Below are 23376 nucleotides of genomic sequence, written 5' to 3'. Positions count from 1 at the left end.
AGAAGATGGAAAGAGCACATGCTACGGAAGACGCCGCAGAGGTCAACAGCTCTCAACGACAAAATGGCGGACACCAAAAGGTCAACGCAACGAAGACTCGTCGTTGGATGGCCAGAAAACACCCACTCAAAGCCGAGGTAAAGTGCCTAAGAAACGAAACATATGTGATTATCTTTGGATAGATACCGATTCCTTGGACAGTGAGTCAAATTCTATTGAACAACAATTGATTTGAACAAACCCAAAAGTAAACTTGGCAAGGTTACTTTGGAAATGTGGTCATATGCAAGTCTGGGTATACTACAGGAAATGATTGATTTGAAAGAGGCTGGTATTGAAGAGGTTCATGACTACATACGATACATTCGAAATGTGTGTAGACTTTCATCCAAATACATTTGTCCTAGCGTTATTCTGTACGACCAGGAATAAAGAACAATTCATCAAAGAGAGCAGCTTAGGTGGGGGGCCCCCGTTGCAGGAAGTGAAAGAATTTCCGCTAATTGCAAAGCCAAACACTAGTACCACTAAGATGCTGAAACAGATGGAGAGCAGTCATATCCAGACTAGTAGCACCAATAGGGGTGCATCTAGACCAGGGTGTCCATTCACAGCTGATGGAGCAGATATCTGTAGAAGATACAATTATGGCAACTGTAAGGAAGATCAGTGTAGACTAGTACACGCATTTACCATGTGTGGGAAGAGGGGACACAGCATGCAGCAACACACCAGTCCAGTCCCTCATCATGCCAGACCCATACAGGAGAATAACATGTAAAAAACTTTCACTAGGGAGCAACACACTGAACTAGGAAGCATCGAAAAGTGTACTTCCTCCCGATAACAAGGATAGGGACTTTACTTTGTGTGGTGTAAGAGAGGGGTTTAATCTTGCAGACCTCTCTGGTGTAAACATTCATGATGTGTACAGCTAATCATAGATCGGCCCATCTTCATAGAGACCTAACAGAATTACAAATAAGGGAGGAGATTGAACTTGGAAACTATGTTATTTGTGACTCAAAACCTGCAGTTCTTAAGTCTGAAACAAAAGTCAGACTTCCTCTTGATGGAAGTCTTCCCAGTACCAACAGTATGAACAGCTATATGTAATACTGAATGTGAATATATGGATATCCGTGAGGCAGTTAAACATATCAAACATGGTAGTTTTCTTGCCAAATAGACCTAAAAATGCATATAGATCTGTACCTATTCACACTATTAATTACCCACTAACAGGGTTGTGTTGGCATTTTAAAGGGGAAAGCAAACCTACGTACGTTTGATTCAAAACTTCCATTTGGTGCTTCTAAGTCCCCCAAAACTTTCCAGTGTTTAAGTGCTGCAATATGAAGAATAATGAAACTGAGGAATGGGTACAGAGTTATAGCATATTTGGATGATTTTTTCATTATTTCAGATACTGCTAGTGAATGTGGCCAAGCCTTGGCAAAACTTATTGAAGTATTGAGATGGTTAGGTTTTCGTATAAATTGGAACAAGGTTGAAGGGCCAAAACAGAAGCTTGTTTTTCTTGGTGTTTTGATAAATACCTTGAACAGGAAATAGCTGCCTTCGCTGCAAAGAAGAGAGCAAGTAAAAGGCCGATAGAGAGCCTGATAGGAAATTTGAACTGGTCAGCCTCTGTGATACAGGGAGGTAGAACTTTTCTTAGGAGAATGATTGACCTCAAGAACACCTTAAAATCAGGAAGTGATAAGGTGTTACTTAGTGACTCCTTCAGATTGGATTTAGAAAACTTTTAACGGATCAAAGAAATTTGTGGACAGCAAGCCCGTTCGGACTGTGCAAACAGATGCTTCATCTAATGGTGGTTACTTCAGTGGTGACTTTTCCTATGTGATATGCCTCAAGTTGAACAAATGCATATTAATGTTAAAGAGTGCCTTGCAATTGTGCTTGCAGCGTCCTGCTAGTACTGTGCATGGACAAACAAAAAGGTCATAGTAAAAACTGACAATACTTGTGCACTTGCTATGATCAACAAATGTAGTTGTAAGAACACTTTTGTGATGAAATACCTCAGGTTTCTGTGTTGGTTACAAGGGTATATTAATTAATTGGGGGCGTTATCAGGCAGTTGAAAGAGGGTGTACAACGGCTTAAATCTCACGCTTGGGCAGAGTCTACTAGGGCAGGATGTCTTATTGTATTTTTGGCATGCTTAGAACAGGGAATTTCTTAGCTATACAAGGCCAGAATTTGTCAAGGGTTCTGACCATGGGTCAGATTGAACAGTATGGTAGTTCCTACCCTATTGCTTTAAATTGGACAAAAACTCTCCAGTTCAGGGAAAAGATTGTTTATGTTTACTTGCCGGCCATTAGGGACCATCCTCTCAATGTTCTTAAATTTCATACCCATCATGACATGTCACCCCCCTGTTGTGTGACAATAACTGTCAAGTGTTAACCTATCACAAGTTCTTAGATGTTTACATCTAGCAGCAAAATAGTATCTCTGTTCGCCTTACTGGACACTCTTATAGACGAGGTGGCGCTTGTTGGGCCTTTGATGTAGGTTTACCTGGCGAGGTAATTCAGGATCTTGGTTTTTTTGGAGAAGCAATGCTTATTTGGACATTTTAGGAAACAAAAGCTAGAAGATATGCAATTGTTTGGGGAGGCCCTGCAAAATGCATCATGATGATTATTATATCAATTACATGTCTACTGTCTAGGAATTATTATTCTCCCATATGTTTGTATATTATTGTTCAGGTAAACCGAGTTTATACTTTTAGTTAATGTTCAAACAATTTACCATAATGCATCGTTCCTGTAGACAATCCAGGGTACATTGTACTAAACTTGCTGGGGCATTATTCCTTTCTATGTCTGTTGATCCAGCTATATGGCGGTGGTCAGTAAATAATCGGGTCAGGACCAGAAGATCTAGTACTCAACAGCATGAGCATTGTTCTTCGTAATTGGTACATGTCTCAACCAAGTCAGCAAGCCTGACCACCCGATCTCGCAAGTCGCCTCTTAGGACAAGCATTGGTTACAGGAGATCAATTCTAACCCGGATCTTCTCGTGTACGTGATGTTGAGGGTATCCGAGTAGTTTGTTGGTTGTTTAACACCGCATTCAGCAATACTCCAGTTATATATACTCCTTTGCTTTTGCACAATATTCTTTACATTGAAGCCGATTGCCAAACAATGTGTCTTATAAAACATATGTTGGGATTGACAGTGGTGACAAGGAAACACATAAGGATTTACCAAACAGTTGCTTTTAAAAAAAAAATGTTTGCACCATGTACCTCGCTGTACTTTCATGCAGTGTTCATCGAGTCACGCCATGATGATTGGACTTAATTAGTTTTGTTCCTTTACCAAACGTCGGAACAATATTCACTACACAGGATTACGTCAGTTGACATGAGGACACTTCAGATTAAAGATAAGATATGTGGATGAACAACTCCTTTATTGCAATCAAAAGTGATGTTTCGTCATCAATCAAGTGATATACAAAATATGGTTAAGAAGCATCTATAAAGCATAAAGAATTATTTTTACAATTGATTGACTTGGTGCATTGTGCTGCTACAATATATTTGAGAAGCCTGTTAAATATAACGCGTGTGCTAAAGCATATACAGTCTCAGTTATCCTCAGAAACATATTCCGTTTGGTGTAAAGGGCAAAATAGCTGTGAAGTCATCCCTCTTATCACATCACCTTGAGAGTTTTTTAATCTTTATGCACAGAAGTAGATATGAAACACAGTCTCACTTGTCTCCTTAATTTCAAAGTCAGTGGATGGAAACTGCTTCTAAATGCACATTATTCTAAAAAACGAGCAGAACATACAAGACCTATTTGAACACACCTGCGAAGCTTTTGCTGAAATGGCCGATCTTGTATATTTGGAAACAAGACATTTTTCTTATTTGAAAGAAGTAATCGCGCACACAGAATATCAAATGGTCGGTGCAAAAGGTGTTCAGTTTGTCACTTTGGATGATTGTATTTATTAAAGATCAGATTTTAAGAAACGATCACATTAAAACTATATGACACACATAGACTGAACAAAAAGAAGCAGCATGAACGCCATTTTGTGTGCACTAGCTGAGGAGCGGTTTCAAGTATATAATTGTCGATATAGTATGTATACCTCAAACCCCATCATCGACTGGTCCAGCCTTAACAAGTTGGCTATAATTCCACCTTGAAGAATATGAAATCACAGATTGGCTTCAAAATTTATCCTTGGGTCAGCAGCTGCCCTAACTGACTAAGTGAAGCTAAACGTGTCAGTATTATACCCTCAATGTCTCAGTGTAGCTGTAAATAACTCAGCATTGGTCACTTGGTGATTATATTGCTGTCGTTTGTCCAACTATGAAACTGAAACTCTGCACGAAATGGAACACAAAACACTAACTTAAATTCGCGATTTCATGACAATTTTGTATCTCCCAGGAGTATTCCGAGCCCCCTTACTCTGTGGCTCAAAGTCGTGCTGTGTCCCCGGGGCAAGTGATATGGTGAAAACCCTCAGTATTCCAGCAAGAAAGAGGTGAAGCTCGGGTTTTGCAACTGTCTCCCCGAGACAAACTCTCCTTCCGGCAGAGAACGGAAGCCAGCTATCTGGCTTGGGACCCATCTTTCCATCTGAGTCAAGGAATCGTTCAGGTTTGAACGTATTGACGTCCTCCCATTGGTCAGGGTCAAAGTGCAAGGCGTCGTGGTTGATAATCACCATTGTTCCCTTGGGAACATCGTATCCACCTGAAAATTATCATCAATATCTTAAGAAATACATTCATCTATCCCAATTTCTAATGGTTTGATAAAGACATCTTAACTGACATAAACCAATTCGTAATCACATTTGATATTAAAACTATTTAACATCATCATCATCGAAGCATATACTGAAGCATCATACTCGGCATCCATAGTGAGGTAAAACATGTAACCTTGACGGAAGAGCAGATATGCAAAAAATAAAAATATATATTAATTTATTTACGAAATACACAATATTTAGTACCGAACTAATGCACTTCAACACAACATCGTTTACATTTACCTTTTCTTCCAATAACAAACATCGCAGACTTAAGGAAATAACTTTTCTTCGACGCTTGTCTTTGTTTTAATCAAGCGTCTGATTTCTATTGTCATCATTGTTATATCCATAATCACCATAACAATCAAAGGTATCACACTGCCATGACTACCAGAGACAACAACTCGACGACAGGCACGTGTAATGTCCACGTGACAAGACCATTGTTGCAGGAAACCTAGACTTCATCAAACACTATTATCTACCCTCCACACGTTTGAGAAACGAACTGTAATACCTACCAACTGTGGTATCGCACAGCGTGGAGTGAGCAACGCCAATGGGAACGACTGGCCTCAACCTCATGACCTCATGTATCACTGCATCGGTGTATGGCAAGTTCTCCCTGTCCGAAACGTGCACGTTCAGATCAGGACCTGCAACCACAGCACATATCACTGTCAGGGAGCCATGGACAAGGTCATGAGTTAACCACATTGCAAGAAGGTCTTACGCAGCTTTACTTGGGCAGGTATCACACAACATTATGCATCCTATGTTCACAGAAACCGTGTGGGAGGTGGGGTTTACGCCGCTATTTGCAATATTCCGTTCTAAAAATGATACTTTGCCATAGTAAATGCAAACATATTCATTTAAAAGAGGCTCGATGGGACCACATGTGTATGATGTAAGGACATACAGGATAGGGGCGGTGGGGTAGCCTAGTGGTTAGGGCGTAAGCTCGTCACGCCGAAAACCCGGGTTCGATTCCCCACATGGGCACAATGTGTTAAGTCCATTTCTGGTGTCGCCCGCCGTGATATTGCTGGAATATTGCTAAAAGCACCGTAAAACTAAACTCACTCACTCACATACAGGATAATGGTAATACAAGACAAATCTTATGGATGACAACTTCTTGATTTCTGGGATAGTTCTTGCCCTTTCTTCAGGTGGATGGTATCTTCTGAATCAAGTAGGGAAAAGATCAGATGGTCAGCCTGATGTGTGTTATCCATTCTTTGTCGGTGAGGTTCAGAGGAAGCTTAGATGATGAAATGCTTCCCTGGGTGTACCTACCAATACACTTGCAACTTCCTTCATCAACCCCCTCGCAATTTGGAGAAACCTATCGATGCACATTTCACACTGTGTGTTTACTACTGCCCACTACCATTCATTATACCACATCGTCACTGGTCTACCGCTTTACTCTTAACGTCCAAACCGAAGCGGTCACATTTTATATTCACGTCCAAATACACACTTGCAGTTTCTTTAATGCTACATGTTTTCAAAGTCAGCTTTGTAAGCGTTTGTGTTTTGTGTTGGCTTGGTATCCCTGTCAGTTTGTGTTTGCAGTTTCTGCAAGTTCTTGATCGTATAAATGCCATTAAAGACCGCTATAGGTTATTGTTTAAATATTGCAACAGCCTTTCTTACAACGCACCAATAACGGAGTCCACCTCCTGGTGCACCTTCTTCTGGATGTCAGGGTGGAGAGCCATCGTCAGGAGACACCAATGAAGCGTGTTCCTCGAGGTTTCTGTGCCAGCTGAAATGTTACATGACATATATGTATGATACCATGAATTCAAAGAGGAGCGATACGTGTCCTTTAAAGCAACGGTGAGAGTTGTGATTCACTCATTGTTTTCAAAATGGTGATTCAAGACAAGCAATGTCAACATAGTGAACAATCTTAGTGCAACATCTCAGTAGCAGTAAAAGACTACAAAGATTTTTATGGCTTTCTATCTTGCTCCTGTTAGGATATGCACCTGATGGGTGTCGTCCCCATCTATCACAACGAGACATCCTAGTATTTCGTGAGAGGTGTCTGTTCCGGCTGTTAATTATGTATAAATTTCTTGACAACTATGCTTCTCAAGAGAAGTCCAGCTGTTAATTAAGTATAAACTTCTTGACAACTATAAAGGCCCGACTCATGGCCATGACCAATAACCTTTAGTCATCGAACATACTATTTTAATTGAGGGTTGTAATATGGCAGTGAAATTCCTTTTTAGAGAATGCAATGTTCTTTTAAGGTTCATGAGCGATTCATAACATTGTCTTCTGAAAATTGTTAGTTATCAGGAATGTATTACTATCAAAGGTAATCATTGACGCAGAAGTTACTCTTTCCAGATGCTTCAGCAGTCAAGGGTAATCTGCAATCTTCAAGACCTATCGAACATAGTATAGAAGTTTGTGGAAGGTAAAATAAACTACATAAGTGGGCAAGCGTATGCCACACTTATCTCACATCACACCTAGACGGACGATGTTATGAAATCCATCTGTTTACAATCTAGCTAGCCATCCTATGCCTTTTAAGAAGCTTGAATCCTGCTGCTGCTAGGTCAATACCATTACCTGCTATGACCACAGCTATTTCATTTTCCACCGGCACTGAATTTTGTACCTCCACTCTATTGAGTGCTCAATAGTAATTTCATTCCCATAAATAATATTGATTTGTAAACCAGAACACACCCGTAATTGTTAACACTGTTTGTTTTTCGTTATTTCATGCTCAATTCTTTAGCTCATGAATTCTTTAGCACGTGGATTTCTGGGTTACTTTCTTGTTTCAGTTTGGACAGCAGCACGTGAAAAGATGTTATTCAACTTCTTTTGAGCGGGAAGAGAGATAGGGAATGAGATCGGAAAGGTACAAACATATATGTCCACATGGTGTTTCACTATATTGTCTAGCACTAACCGTTCTCAGTCAGTAACAGTTTTCCTTGGCATATTATCATAATGTTTATAGTTGTGTAGCATAACTGTTGTGGAAACATTACGGAATAATGTTGTTTGTTGTTGGTTGGTTTGTTGTTAAAACCCGCACTCAGCAATATTCCAGCTATATGGCGGCGGTTTGTAAATAATCGAGCCTGGACCAGACAATCCAGTGATCGATCTACGCAATTTCGATAAGATGACATGTTTCAACCAAGTCAGCGAGCCTGACCCCCCTATTGCATCTTACGACAAGCATTGGCTGCTGAAGACCAATTCTAACCGGGATCTTCACGGTACTTTTCTTTGTGATGAAACGTGTGGAACGTCTTGCATAAACTAGATGACTCACCGAGTACTAAGTCAAAGATTGTCATGGCCATATGTATGTTTGTAATCTGTGACATTAGGACAGGATCGTCCACTTCCTCCGCTTCTTGCTGAGCCTGTATCAACGCATCTGTGAAGTCCTGTATCTCATCTGTAAAGGATTCAGCAATCGATCAGTCTGTAACCCTGTCTGTAGTCGAGTAAATGAACTGTCCTAGGAAACCATCACGCCACAGTCAAACTAAACCTTCAGATTACAGATCTAAAGTGTATTCTTTTTACTTATGGAGGATCCCGACAAGCAGAATACACATAGGTGTTTAAGGGCAGTGATGGTGACATTTACAGAAAGTCTTCATGGCATTCTTGAAGTAGCGCAAGTTATCGCTGCCTTCTTGAAGCTTACTCGTCATATTCATTTATTATGGAGAGTATCAACTATAATGTAGCATTTTTGGAATGTTTTCATATTTTTTCCTTCTTTATCTAAATTAATAAAATACTAGAAAAACGTACATTTTCCTTTCCACCAAATTATTACTCAGTATGGTTCAGGCAAGACACAAAGATATACTGAACCACAGGGGCGTGTCACGCTTAGAAACAGCGTTAGAGAGACATATAGGTATATAGACCCTACCCTAGTACTATATAAAAGGAAAGGGATGTAACGACGGAACCACCCCCTCCTCAATCTAAGTTAGATTTCACCACGTAAACTATTTTTAAGTCCCCGCCGAGGCCTACGGATCAAAAGCGAGGTGATTTTCCTACAAAATGAGCTATAAATGGTCACAATCGGATCATTATTTCAAAAGTTATACGCCACGACTCACCGAAAACAGCTACCTCCGCAATTCCAAGCCAAAATCATGGATCACCCAAGACAGCGAAAACTCACCTATTAAATTCGTTTATTAATTCCAGCCACGTTGACAGCACCTATGTAGGGCTAGATTCGATCGGCAGCGCCATTCTTCGGGTCTAAAAACTTATTGCAACATCTACAAATTATTTCCTCGACAGTAAGCAGACATTTTCTCCAAAACCATCGGCAATCATACTCACTTGTCGGCCATAGATGGCCTTGACGTTTAAGTGACCTGAGCAGTAAATTTGTAAGGATAATTTTAGAGGTTAAATATTTATAAATATAATTTCCTAAAAATGAATCAATATCGAAAGCATTTTTACAACCTCTAAAACTATTCTTAACAATTTACTGTTCCGTACATCATCCAAAATAAAGGATTATTGCAAAGTTCATATTTCGCGCCATTAGCAAACAGTCAAAATCTAACAGCATACTATATTTTCCACCAATCGGATGGCCCAATTTCGTTTCTGCGGATCTGCTCAGATCACTTGAATGTCAAGGCCATCTATGGCCGACAAGTGAGTATGATTGCCGATGGTTTTGGAGAAAATGTCTGCTTACTGTCGAGGAAATGATTTGTAGATGTTGCAATAAGTTTTTAGACCCGAAGAATGGCGCTGCCGATCGAATCTAGCCCTACATAGGTGCTGTCAACGTGGCTGGAATTAATAAACGAATTTAATAGGTGAGTTTTCGCTGTCTTGGGTGATCCATGATTTTGGCTTGGAATTGCGGAGGTAGCTGTTTTCGGTGAGTCGTGGCGTATAACTTTTGAAATAATGATCCGATTGTGACCATTTATAGCTCATTTTGTAGGAAATCACCTCGCTTTTGATCCGTAGGCCTCGGCGGGTAAATAGTTTACGTGGTGAAATCTAACTTAGATTGAGGAGGGGGTGGTTCCGTCGTTACATCCCTTTCCTTTTATATAGTACTAGGGTAGGGTCTATATACCTATATGTCTCTCTAACGCTGTTTCTAAGCGTGACACGCCCCTGTGTACTGAACCAAAAAGAAATGATTTATATTGAAAATGGGTAGTAGTTAATATGGGAGAATAACATAATGGCCAGGTCAAACCTGACGCATCCGCCTATTTCAACTGCTTCTGACCCAGAAATGAGGTGATAAGGAAAAACATGTTAACAGTCTTTGAGAGATAAACACCTCCCGTTGCCATGCTGTTGTGAGGGCGACCAGGGACATACGCGGTACTGAACGTGCTCCAATACAGACGGCTAGTCCCTGTGAAATCAAAAAATGATTCCCATCGTGCGTTCCAGTCGTGCTACTGTTGACTGTGGATGGTGCACCAAGCGCACCCAAATGCCTAATCCTATTTTAGAGTACCCTCATTACATCTATAAAAGATGTATCCACTAGCAACACATTGTTCTATAAGGGTATGTTTGGGATAAAGTTGCACGTGAAGTTTCTTTTTTAAGTATATATTGACAAGTGTTACCTTTTCAGCTTTTTGGTCACAAACCTAATTCGGCATATACGTCTAGTTTATTCCTGTTTTCAATAGTAGACAACAAATTACAGTAACTTCAACTCTTAGATGATGCTTACCTTTGTTGAACGTTTTTCTGTGGGCTGCAATTTCTTTCTTGATGGAATCTAATATTTTATCGGAGGCTCGAGTAACACGTCTGAATCTAGGCGTTGGGCACAGACGAAGCGGGGGAATTGAATCTTCCAGAAATCCTTCTCCAGCTTCTTTCATTAAATCGTCCAGGGTGACGACGTACGCTTTATAGTATTCAGAGTCTACATTTTCACTAGAATTAAAGAAACATTCAGATGAGTTTGGTTTAACTCAGCTTTGACGGTTGACAGAGTAATGCGGTTCCGGTTTTACACAGTTTCCATTTGGTGAAACCCTTGATGGTTCTGACAACCAGGAAAAAGCCTTGAGCGTAATCTGTGACTTTTATACATAATAACGCATTTCTGACACGTACATTAGAAGGTACATGGGAGACTACAACATACGCGTCAAGACGTCAAAACCCTAAAGTCGTTCATACTCGTATCTCTGAACTCTGCCTCTGTTTAACATTACTGAATAAAATATCTTCAGCAGCCCATGCTTGTCGTAAGAGGCGACTAACGTGTTCGAGTGGGTACGCTCGCTGAGTTCAAAAATGTCATCGTATCCCAATTATGTAGATCGATGCTCATGATGTTGATCACCGGACACGAACACATACACACCGCAATCAAACAGCTGGGATTGTGCTCATTGCGGCGTTACACAACAAACGAACACACAAACAAAAGAAGAAATCAAACTTAATAAGATGAGGCTCGGTTAACAAGATCGTACACAAAAATATCTCATTGATGAAATTTGTTCCGTAAACCACACACACACAAACAAATACATATTCAATACACAAGTTATCCAGTGTTTTTGAGAAACAATTGAAGATTAAATTGCGTGAGGTGTTTTAACTTAAAGTTCAGATATCTGAGACTCTAAGAACAATAATACATTCTGTGTTAAAATCATATCTATAAACAACAAAAAAAAAAGCAAAGATATAATTACCTGATTTTATTGAACAACATTCCTGTCATCATGTTGGAGATCGAGAGTGACAGGTAGGGGAAAGGATCAAAGGCTCCTTGTTCCTTTCTCATCAACGCTGTAGTGATGTGGAGTGATTGGGACACTTTCAAGCTGAGGTTATCTCCCATGAGATAGTGCCTGATACACATATATATGAAAATATATCAAATTGCATTTTGACTAACCTTGTATCACACATTAACACACTTTGGGCATAACGATTCCCATTCTCTAATCAATGATTCAAGCTCCATCCAAATCCATGTAATTTCACTGAATAGTTGGGTCATGTGTTAATGCCCCTCAAATTTTAAACATTTGAGAATATATGATTTCAGGGGTTGTGTAACGTCAAAACGTAGTTAAATATTAATTGGAATTCACTGTTTGAAGAAAACTATCATATTTGGCAACTAAGTATAACCCATGCCATCTTTGCATAAAAAGTGAAAATTTACCTGAGCGCTTTGGATGCAATTTTCCGGTGCAACTTCCAAGTTGGGCCGTACGATGCGTTGACTATGTCTTTTCCTCCCTTGGTTAATTGAGATACTGGGGATAAATAAAGAGTGTTAAATGACCATATCCATCCATGCATCCACCCGCACCACCACAACCCCACACCCCTATATGCACAACCATAATTGTTTTATGAGGGGTCGTGTTCCGAGACAATGAAAGCAAGGAAACAATTGGCATGAAGAAAACTGAATAATGATAATTAATTCGGTCTTACAGAGGCACTCTCCACAATTTCAGTGCCCGTTTTGAAATGTAGTCCACTGACCACTCAAATATCTCAATATTAAAGCGTAATATTATAATCCCAATAAAACACTATATGGTCTGGTTGGAAGTATGTGTGTGGAGAAAGCAATGGAAGCAAGGAAACAATTAACATGAAGATATCTTAAAACGACTGATATTCGGACCTACAGAGAGACTTTCGGCGATTTGCCCAAATGTAGAATTATAGGTTTTTTATAGTATGTATGTGGTGAATGATGTCTTACCAAGATATGTATTCGGCCTTCCTGCGAAGTCTGCTTGTCTTGTAATGAGAGCTTCCGTTACAACATCTATTCGACTCAGAATAACTGCTTTGAGAGTACCTGAAAATCATTATGTTCATTTCTGTTATTGTGAATACGAATATCTTCTTATCAGCGAATAGGTTGCATATAAGACCCGTGAAGATCCTGATTATAATTGGTCTTCAGCAACCCATATTTGTCTAACAGGCGACTAACAGGATTGGGTGGTCAGGCTTGCTGACTTGGTTGGCACATGTCATCGTATCCCAATTGTGTAGCTCAATGCTCATGCTGTTGATCACTGGATTGTCGCCATTCATTGATGTCGCCATACAGCTGGAATATTGCTGAGTGTGGCGTAAAACAATAAACAAACAAAACGTAACATAATTATTCTCCTTGGGGTACAGAGTTACTGGTGCGGTATTAGTGAGAATCTCTGCACAATTCACGATTGACCGTCATGGAAGACCACGACGTTCTCAGTATTCGACTGTATGCTGTATACGTCCTACATAAGTAGTTGAAATATACATGGTCACCAGTGTCCAGGATCCTCATGACAGCCTTCATTATTTAACATGGATACAAAGGCAACAAAACCCTTTTTCCAAACGCAGGATCCATTTAGACATAAGGAATTAAAAGATCATTGTCAAAGGGTGATAGTACCAAGTCTTCACAAAAACTAAGGATGCATTCAAAGATCACTATTAAATAGTTATGGTACCGGAGTACCATGGTACGTGCAAAAACTTTAACTGTAACAGATATAATGTTTGTAACCGATGCAATAAATTTGATGATGCACTCCACATTTCTACCTGATACATTGTTGTACCATCGTGAAGCAGGTAATCTTACCCAGCTGAATCGTCATAACTGGACCGTATGTTTTGCTCCAGTCGCGGAGTTTTCGGAACAGGAGAGTCCCTCGCACCTCTGGAGATAAAAAGCATCATCTTGATGTGGTTTTACTTACATGGCTCTTCTTACATGCTTAATTACATGGTCGTATTTACATAATATATATACATAGTTGTCGTCACGTGATTGCACATACACGGATGTAGTTACATTGGTTGCAGTCAGATACATGTTGTAACATAAATGTAGTTACAGAACTCACGTGGGGTAATCCCTGTCCATCTCAACCGGAAGTTAGTCGTTATCAACTACCATTTGCCCGATAGACAGTCGATCTCGGTAGAGAGTGAGTCCCAAACTTTGTAAGATTTTTATATTCCCAAACAGTAAATGTTATGAAATCGACTTGTCTCATAAGCTCATTGGCCATGGATTATAACCCCTATATCATTTGGTCATGACACGTTATATTTTATTTACATTTGAAGCATTTCTTGACACGTCTTTTGGCGCGAATCAGAAAAGCCGAGAAATCGACCACTTTCGACGTCAATTGAATCATAATCAATTGAATTCATTTCACGTATTGTGCATTTTTAGGCTAAATGAGGTTATGTAGCCGCTGTGTCAAGATTTTAGCTTCTGTCAAAACATACAAACTGAGATATTAACGAAACCAATAGCTGTACGCATCGATGGTAGTTGCTCATGTAAACAAATCAACTGTACGGGTTGTTGAAAAGGTACTGTACGGGTAGATGGTTTCCTGTTCTTTATCAACTGAGGTAGGACCTTGGTTTGAAGCATGCAGCTGTGTATTGAACGACATATTTGGTCCAATGTTTCTCTTTTTCCATCTACGCAAACCTTTAAAGCAATACCACTGAAATATTCTGAAAGCTTAGCAAGAACTTCATTTCATATAGATACCTGGGCCATCTATGACTCTCTACCGGGATAGACTGTCTATCGGGGAAATGGTAGTTGATGATGACCAACCTTTGGTTGGGCATGGGCAGTGCTTACCCCCTGTGGAACTGTACTTAGATTGTGGGGCGGTGAAATATTTCCAAAAGCGGCATAAAACTAAATTCACTTACTCACTCACATAGATTGTAGTTACTACAGGGTTAGAGTTACATTGTTTAGTATTTAGATTGTAGTATTTACCTGTTTCTAGTTACATGGTTGTTTAAGAAATACAGTTCGCTCTACCACCATGTATAGTGTAATAAAGCACACTTTCGCCCTGAACTATTATAGTTAAAGTACGAGGACGCGCGCTGTTCTATTGATGTGTCTGCCCCCCTACGTTAAGACGAACGTTACCAGAAAAACAAATGATAACAGTTTGATGACGGTTTACGTTCGGATTATATATCTTCTCTGAATTATTTTAATTACATCTGTCATGAACGTAAACCATATGGGGCAATATGAACGTCGCATTTCTACTACCAACGTAAGTTTAGATCAGTACATCCAGATGAAGCTGAGTAGTCAAGCGACATTTTAACCGTCGTAAAACATAAACGTAGTGAATCCACCAGTGATGTTAGCTGCATGAAGCAACTGCAAACCAAGAAACGGGATGCAACGGAATAATTTACTGTAGGAGGCCGTACGAGGCGATGACAACTGACATGCATCGTGACGTCGCTTACATTGTGCCGTAATGTAAAATGGTTTGATTACGAGGGGGGCACGCTAGAATGGTGCAGTGACAGGATGACGTCATTCAATTGTTACGTCATAAAATAATATGCCTTTATTTAGGAGATAAACATCATGTGTTGGCCAATTTCCGGGTCTTATTGAGTATTTGAAGCACGGGAATTTATTTTGAACCGACGGCGTTAGCCGGAGGTTTCAAATGAAATATTCCCGTGCTTCAAATACTCATTAACACCCCGGAAATTCGCCAACACATGATGTTTATCGACATTGTAAACCCAAAAGTAAACCCAAAGGTCCACACACGTTTTTTGTGTCTGCACTCATTGACATCGAGTACGGGTACAGCAGTGAAATGTCTCCCATGGTAGCATCTGGAACTGCTGATTTGTGACGTCATTCGGACTTTACGTCACAATATTATTTGAATGACGTCACCACAGCTGACGACGTAACAATACAATGGTGTGAGCAATGTTTGTATGTATTAATACGTAGAGAATTTCCGGGAATCAAATACCATTTGATCACGTTTTTTCAACCAATCAGATTAAAGAACACAGTGACTTTTGGTTTACAATGTCTGATAATGTATTTGTTTTTCGATTGTTCTAACCGCTAGGCATCTTAGAAAGTTACATAGTTGTAGCCATGACTGTAGTCGTATGCTTGGACTGACATGTTTCAAGCAACATGTTGTCAAACATACTTGTACATATATGGTTGTATTTACAAGGTTGTATTTACGTTTAAGAATTACAGGCTTGTAGTATCAGCGTGGTAGTTTTATGCTTGTACTCACATGGTTAGGTTACATATCAGTCCTGTCTTGCTTGTACTTGATTTTTGTATGTATTGTATGTACATGGTTGTATTTACATTTAAGAATTACAAGACTGTAGCTTTAGGGTTAAATCTTGGTGAAGCTGAGGCAATGTTTCCGTGTAAAAAGTTAACTGTAATGTTTCCTCGGGTGATGTTAGCCGCCTGGAGCAACTATATACCATACAACGGAGAGGTAACCGAGTTAATTGCACTTTAGGAGACTGCACTACACAATGACAACTTACGGCAAGCGTGACGTCGTTTAGCAAGGGTACATTGGGTCAATTCATTATATTCTATGGGGTGTTTTTCAATTCCCAATCTGCCTACAGTTGTAATTATACCCACATTAGACTGTATGCCCAAATTGGGCAGAATGAACTGTAGGCACATTGGTACCAAACCCGTTTGATGACGAGGGGCAGACTAGAATGGCGTACTGACGTCATTTCAGTGTGACGTAATGCAAAAGGTGTACTTTATCTCCGGATAAAGTACTGTCGGAGTCTTTGACCTTGTAGCGAAGCATGTTAGAAATAAAAATATTTACCGATGTTGCAACAAGACGTCTCTCCGTCAAACATTACAATGTCTTGCCATCATGTATTTTCCGAAAGTTTTACCATGCCGACAATAGTTATAGTACTGCCATCTTTTCAATAGTGCGCACACTGCGATAATGAAATTTAAACCCCAACATGAACATTGAGTGAAACACGTGTTTTACGTGTGCACTCCAATACACTAAGGCATAATCGCCTTTTGGGACTAAAATGTTAAACACTGACACAGGCGGAACTTAATTAATGCTCATGTGCGTATATGAATACGTGTCATCTTTGCACCACAGACGTGTGACGTACATTTTTTGTACATGTGAGTGAGTGAGTCTGTTTTACGCCGCTTTCAGCAATATTCCAGCAATATCACAGCGGGAGACATCACAAATGGGTTCCACACATTGTACCCATGTGGGGAATCGAACCCGGGTCTTCAGCGTGACAAGCAAAAGCTTTAACTACTAAGCTACCCCCATGCCCCTTAAGTACATGTGAATTAACACGTGTTCTTGTACAACAGCACGTGTAAAAAAGATAAAGCTGGGTTGAAATGATCATATTAGAATCTGATAACAAGTCACAAATTACATGTATAAAGATAATATGAAGTTCTGACAGCACAGACTTTAACGTTCAATGCAATTCGAGAAATAATATATGATTGAATCCATTCATTCGATAAGTAGAAATATCGTTGTTAGATTCACATTGAAAATATATTAAAGTCACTCACCCAAAAGGTTTCCAACTAACGGCCATCCCTTTGGTCCTGGCGGTAGGTTGTATCGTTTCTTGAAGAGATTATAGGCGATCACTCCAACCACTATCCCAACAACAAGAGCCTGGGTTACCACAGACTGGGGCCACCACTGAGTTAAACACTCAAACATTGTCCTTGCTTAGAAGTCTCTTTTGCTGTGCTTGAATCTGAAACAATGCACATGACTTAGTCATATAAAGTTGCAGTACAAAAAGAACCCGTGAAGATCCGGGTTAGAATTGATCTTCAGTAACCCATGCTTGTCGTAAGAGACGACTAACGGGATCGGGTTGTCTGGCTCGCTGACTTGATCGACATCGTATCCCAATTGCGTAGATGGATGCTCATGCTGTTGATCACTGGATTGTGAGGTCCATATTCGATTTTTTACAGACCGCCGCCATTTTGCTGGAATATTGCTGAGTGCGGCGTACAACTGAACTCATTCACTCAGTGTACAAAATACACCCATGTCTCGGTGACATATATATAAACACTATAACATCGTCCTTCTTTAGATTGTCCTGGAACAGAAGGAAGTCTCAGCATCTCAGTATCATGAGACACAGCAGCCAAAATTACTCGGAACTGACTGATACGACTGTAGAATTGTAAACATACCAGTCTACACTTTGTGATCAACACACCGTCTTCAGACAATAGTGTGTGCACGACAGTGTCGATCAGGGTACACTGAAACAAGGAGACCTGAGCTGTGTCTGTGTGACTTATGGTATATCCGGTATCGAGCCTCCACTGTACGTCTAACCTACTTCAGTCTGGGTCCTTGCATTAAGATTATTGTCTGGTGTTGGAGTCCTGGGTAATATTCAACATAGAGCTTTTGTGACAACGTTCCCAGGATACTGTAGTCGCTAAAACTGAACGAACCTTTGATGGCTTGTCGAGTCACATTGGATGAGCTCCATATACGACTAAATACCTACCTCGGTGTTGACGTACCCGTGGACACACTGACAGAGCGTGCGTTGATGTGTCTCTATATAGAAAGTGGGTATTATGAAAAATAGCTCGTCTTCTTGCGAAACGTTCTGTTTACTGACCTGAATGATAACCTTCAGGGGCACGTATTTCAATGACCTACATTTGTGCTGATATCCCGGGCATGTGATATTGTTCACCAGGTCAAGGTGACACAGACAGTCTTATGGAAAATGAAATAACATATCACCTACAGGTATCGGGCGAGTCGGGTATTCGTGTGGGTTAGTTCAAACTGGGACTGGTTGTGCTGTGATCTTTGAAGTGGTAGGATCAAGAGCATAGCAGCGCTCGGGGATTTCACCGAAGTGTTGTAAGTCCACAAACATCTTGTCTCATACAGCTAACATAATGGTCCCATTGGCATTGGATTCAAACCGCAAAGAAGGACTAATATGCATACATGTCAACATGTTTTTTACTTGTGTTTCCACGGTTTGTTCATCTCGATCGATGTTCAGTGAGTGAGTATGGTTTTACGCCGTTTTCAGCAATATCACAGAGGGGGACACCAGAAAAGGGATTCACACTGTGTACCCATGCGAGAATCGAACCAGGATCTTTGACGTGACGAGCGAACACTTTAACCAGAAGACTAGCCCATCGCTACTTTTCAATTTTCAAGTGTTATTGCTTTTAGTATCCAAAACTTATCCATTTCGTGTATCTAGTTACTTTTAATGAAAGAAAATAGACAATTGTAGTTCTGCGGTAATTAATAAGAAAACAGACCTACAGATATAGAACACTCAGTATAATCAAACACCACGTAATGGTACACTGACAAAGACCACAATATTTGCCTGGCAAGAGGAGCCTGTGTCAATAGGCTGTAACCCTATTTTCACAACAGGTAAACATAAGGTGCTGACAAAAACATAATCGTGGCTAGTGACTATTTAGCGTCAAAGTAGGATAGTTTTTTCTTGCATTTTAGTTTCATTATTTTTTACTCCTTTTGCAAGACAGGGCAGGATTTGGAAGATGCACCATGTGGACCATGGTAGTTAGCACACTTAAAATCTTTTTCACATTCTGTGTTTTCATGGCTCTCACCACAACGATGACAGATCGCAGAGCCATGAAAAAAGTTTGATCCATGACCAGATTCTGGAGTGGACTGGACACTCCGATGTCAAAATATCCTGATGTTGGTTTTTGTAATGATACCTTCTTTCTTGACGGTGAAACGTTTTACAACCGTGAAGGTCCGGGTTAGAATGAACCTTCAGTAACAACGGGATCGGGTGCTCGCTGACCTGGTTGACACATGTCATGGGTCCCCAATTGCGTAGGTCGATGCTCATGCTGTTCATCACTGGATCGTCTGGTCCAGACTCGATTATTTACAGACCACCGCCATATAGCTGGAATATTGCTGAGTGCGGCGTAAAACTAAACTCACTCACTACAACCGTGACACCTTGATCAACAGGCCCCGCGGCAATATCATCTTCTGACATGTCATAGAGACAACGAGCCCTCTCTTGTATGATACCGCGGCAAGAATTGAGAGTCCTGTGCACGGACACAGCTACCTCAATATTGGCAAATGTTTTGCAGGGGAAGAGCTATCAGCGTTACCCAGCACTCACCACGATGAGGATGCTCTTCACAAGTGTCCCACTTCAGGGGTTACATTTCTAACGCTGTGTAAATAGAAGGAGCTGCCAGGGTGTTGTTGGAAAACTGCTGGTTGGCGTCCAAAACAACATTCACTCACTAGTTCAATGGGGACTGTTTGTAAAGATGAGTTATGAAAGGTGTTAAACATTTTAGAACTGGAACATATGACATACCTCTACAGTTTAAGGTGGAAAATGTGTAGTGTACTGGTCGTGTTATTTTTGGGCTGCGAAATGTTTGGTATTTTAGTCAACTTCTACCCTGAACTATTTCTCTGTACCTACAGCTCTGTAAATACACCCGTGTCACATATGTCATGTAACAGTGTAACCACTGCCATGTATATTCTACCCTGAAATATCTACCTGTATGTCTCGCTCTGTAAGAACACCTGTGTTACTAATCCCATGCAACAGTGTAACCACTGCCAGGTAACTTTCTACCCTGAAATGTTTACCTGTATCTATCGCTCTGTAACTACACCCGTGTTACTAATGTCATGTAAGAGTGTAACCACTGCCAGGTAACTTCTACCCTGAAATGTTTACCTGTATCTATCGCTCTGTAACTTCACCCGTGTTCCTGATGTCATGTAACAGTGTAACCACTGCCAGGTAACTTCTACCCTGAAATATCTACCTGTATCTATCGCTCTGTAACTACACCCGTGTTCCTGATGTCATGTAACAGTGTAACCACTGCCATGTAACTTCTACCCTGAAATATCTACCTGTATCTATCTCTCTGTAACTACACCCGTGTTACTAATGTCATGTAACAGTGTAACTACTGCCAATTGTCTTCTACCCTGAAATATCTACCTGTATCTATCTCTCTGTAACTACGCTAGTGTTACTAATGTCATGTAACAGTGTAACCACTGCCAGGTAACTTCTACCCTGAAATATCTACCTGTATCTATCTCTCTGTAACTACACCCGTGTTACTAATGTAACAGTGTAACCACTACCATATATCTTCTACCCTGAAATATCTTCGTGTATCTATCGCTCTGTAACTACACCCGTGTTACTAATGTCATGTAACAGTGTAACCACTGCCAGATAACTTCTACCCTGAAATATCTACCTGTATCTATCTCTCTGTAACTACACTAGTGTTACTAATGTCATGTAACAGTGTAACCACTGCCAGGTTACTTCTACCCTGAAATATCTACCTGTATCTATCTCTCTGTAACTACACCCGTGTTACTAATGTCATGTAACAGTGTAACCACTGCCAGGTAACGTCTACCCTGAAATATCTACCTGTATCTATCTCTCTGCAACTACACCCGTGTTACTAATGTAATGTAACAGTGTAACACTGCCATGCAACTAATACCCGGGTATTTTACGTCCATGTTGTTAGGACGCTGTAACTACTATTTTGTTACCCCATAACTCCACATTGTATCATTGTGATATTGAAAGGCTAGCCAGCAACAGCAACTCTGTAACAACATCCATGTAACTCCATCCTGTAACTCAAACATTCACTCTGTCTATGAAACCCGTGAAGATCTGGGTGAGAAAGTGGCCTTCAGCAACGTAAGAGGTGACGTCATGGTCGCTGACTTGGTTGACACATATCCAAATTATGTAGATCAGAGGTCATTATGTTGGTCACTGGATTGTTAGGTCCAAACTCGATTATTTACAGACGGCCGCCACATAACTGGCGTATGATTGAGTGTGGCGTTAAACAACAAACAAACTTTAACTTCAATATCGTTATTTTATACGACCCTTTAAGTGTTTGAGTGAGTGAATATGGTTTTACGCCTCTGTTATGAATATTCCAGCAATATCACGGCGGGGAACACCAGAAATGGGCTTCACACATTGTATCCGAGCGGGCAACCCTGTAACTACATGCATTTGATTACATTAGGTAACTATCAGCCAGAAACTAGAAACGCGGGTCATTTGACTGTAAGTTCTGCAACTACCATGGTACTGTGGTCACATACATGTTACATACACCCTGTAACAACGTCCTGGCAACTAAAACATCACACGTACCTACGTATTTTCTGTCCTGCGAAGTAGGAAATGGGGGCAGCCTGTGATATAGGTCACTGCTGTATGACTCATATATCCACTGTTGGATCTATCAAGATCACGTCTACTCTCAAACCATACAAGGATCAAGTCTATCGCTACATCTATTATTAGCGCTGATGATGTGTGCCGCCGGTGTACTATCGGGTGCAGGGCACTGCTACCCTGTCATACCTGTTAGTTATGTCTCACCTGAACTTGGGATTTATTTGAGTAGAAAACTGTCTGGTCGTTTAAATAGCTGCTCAATACTCAGCTACCGTATTGATGGTAATAGTGATGAGGACACAGAACTCCAGTATTAACAAATCAACTCACCGACACGTCCAGCTCATCAGACATAAAACCCGACACCGACACTGTGATATATCATGATAACAACACCGACACTGTGATAACGCGTATATCATGATTAAAACACCGACACTGTGATATATCATGATAACCACACCGACACTGTGATATATCATGATAACAACACCGACACTGTGATAACGCGTATATCATGATAAAAACACCGACACTGTGATATATCATGATAACAACACCGAAACTGTGAAATATCATGATAACAACACAGACAATGTGATATATCATAATAACCACACCGACACTGATATATCATGATAACCACACTGATACTGTGATATATCATGGTAACAACACCAACACTGTGATATATCATGATAACAACACAGACACTGTGATATATCATGATCACCACACCGACACTGATATATCATGATAACCACATCGACACTGTGATATATCACGATAACAACACCGACACTGTGATATATCGTGATAACAACACCGACACTGTGATATATCATGATAACAACACCGACACTGTGAAATATCATGATAACAACACCGACACTGTGATATATCACGATAACAACATCGACACTTTTATATATCATGATCACCACACCGACACTGACATATCGTGATAACAACGCCGACACTGTGATATATCAGGATAAAAACACACGACACTGTCATATATCATGATAACAACACCGACACTGTGATATATCATGATAACAACACCGACACTGTGATATATCATGATAACAACACCGACACTGTGAGATATCGTGATAAAAACACCGACACTGTGATATATCATGATAGCAACACCGACACTGTGATATATCGTGATAAAAACGCCGACACTGTGAAATATCATGATAACAACACCGACACTGTGATATATCATGATCATCACACCGACACTGTGATATATCATGATAACAACACCGACACTGTGATATATCGGGATAAAAACACGGACACTGTGATATATCATGATCATCACACTGACACTGTGATATATCATGATAACAACACCGACACTGTGATATATCG

The 23376-nt window shown here is 40.3% G+C and overlaps 1 protein-coding gene across 4 annotated transcripts; it reads right to left on the bottom strand.

The window, feature by feature from the left end:
- Positions 1-3443: 3443 nt before the first annotated feature.
- LOC124291105 (steroid 17-alpha-hydroxylase/17,20 lyase-like) lies at positions 3444-22044 on the bottom strand. Of its 4 annotated transcripts, none has more exons than XM_046728009.1 (11): positions 21967-22044; positions 17285-17478; positions 13490-13567; positions 12605-12703; positions 12050-12143; positions 11571-11729; positions 10589-10797; positions 8159-8287; positions 6509-6613; positions 5358-5492; positions 3444-4772 (listed from the first exon to the last, which is right to left on the bottom strand). In XM_046728009.1, the coding sequence occupies exons 2-11, from the start codon at positions 17439-17441 to the stop codon at positions 4426-4428; spliced, it is 1512 nt and encodes a 503-aa protein (XP_046583965.1). In that variant the 5' UTR covers positions 17442-17478; positions 21967-22044; the 3' UTR covers positions 3444-4425. The 4 variants fall into 4 exon arrangements, with proteins under 4 accessions (XP_046583965.1, XP_046583963.1, XP_046583962.1 ...); XM_046728007.1 differs by lacking the exon at positions 21967-22044 and adding an exon at positions 18259-18337; XM_046728006.1 differs by lacking the exon at positions 21967-22044 and adding an exon at positions 18203-18252.
- Positions 22045-23376: the final 1332 nt, after the last annotated feature.

The sequence above is a fragment of the Haliotis rubra genome, unplaced genomic scaffold (genome assembly GCF_003918875.1).
Source record: "Haliotis rubra isolate DU_JTF1 unplaced genomic scaffold, ASM391887v1 Scf481, whole genome shotgun sequence".
In the NCBI taxonomy this organism is placed as follows: Eukaryota; Metazoa; Mollusca; class Gastropoda; order Lepetellida; family Haliotidae; genus Haliotis; species Haliotis rubra.
Note: the sequence above shows the minus strand (reverse complement) of the source record. Positions and strands in the feature narration are given on the sequence as shown.

Excerpts from the sequence above, each read along its gene's own strand:
- LOC124291105 (XM_046728009.1), bottom strand. The coding sequence starts at position 17,441 with ATGTTTGAGTGTTTAACTCAGTGGTGGCCCCAGTCTGTGGTAACCCAG. Across the intron at positions 10,798-11,570 it reads ATGTTGTTCAATAAAATCAG|TGAAAATGTAGACTCTGAAT; the intron begins GTAATTATATCT and ends CTTTAATTCTAG. Across the intron at positions 8,288-10,588 it reads CAGAAAAACGTTCAACAAAG|ATGAGATACAGGACTTCACA; the intron begins GTAAGCATCATC and ends AATCCTTTACAG.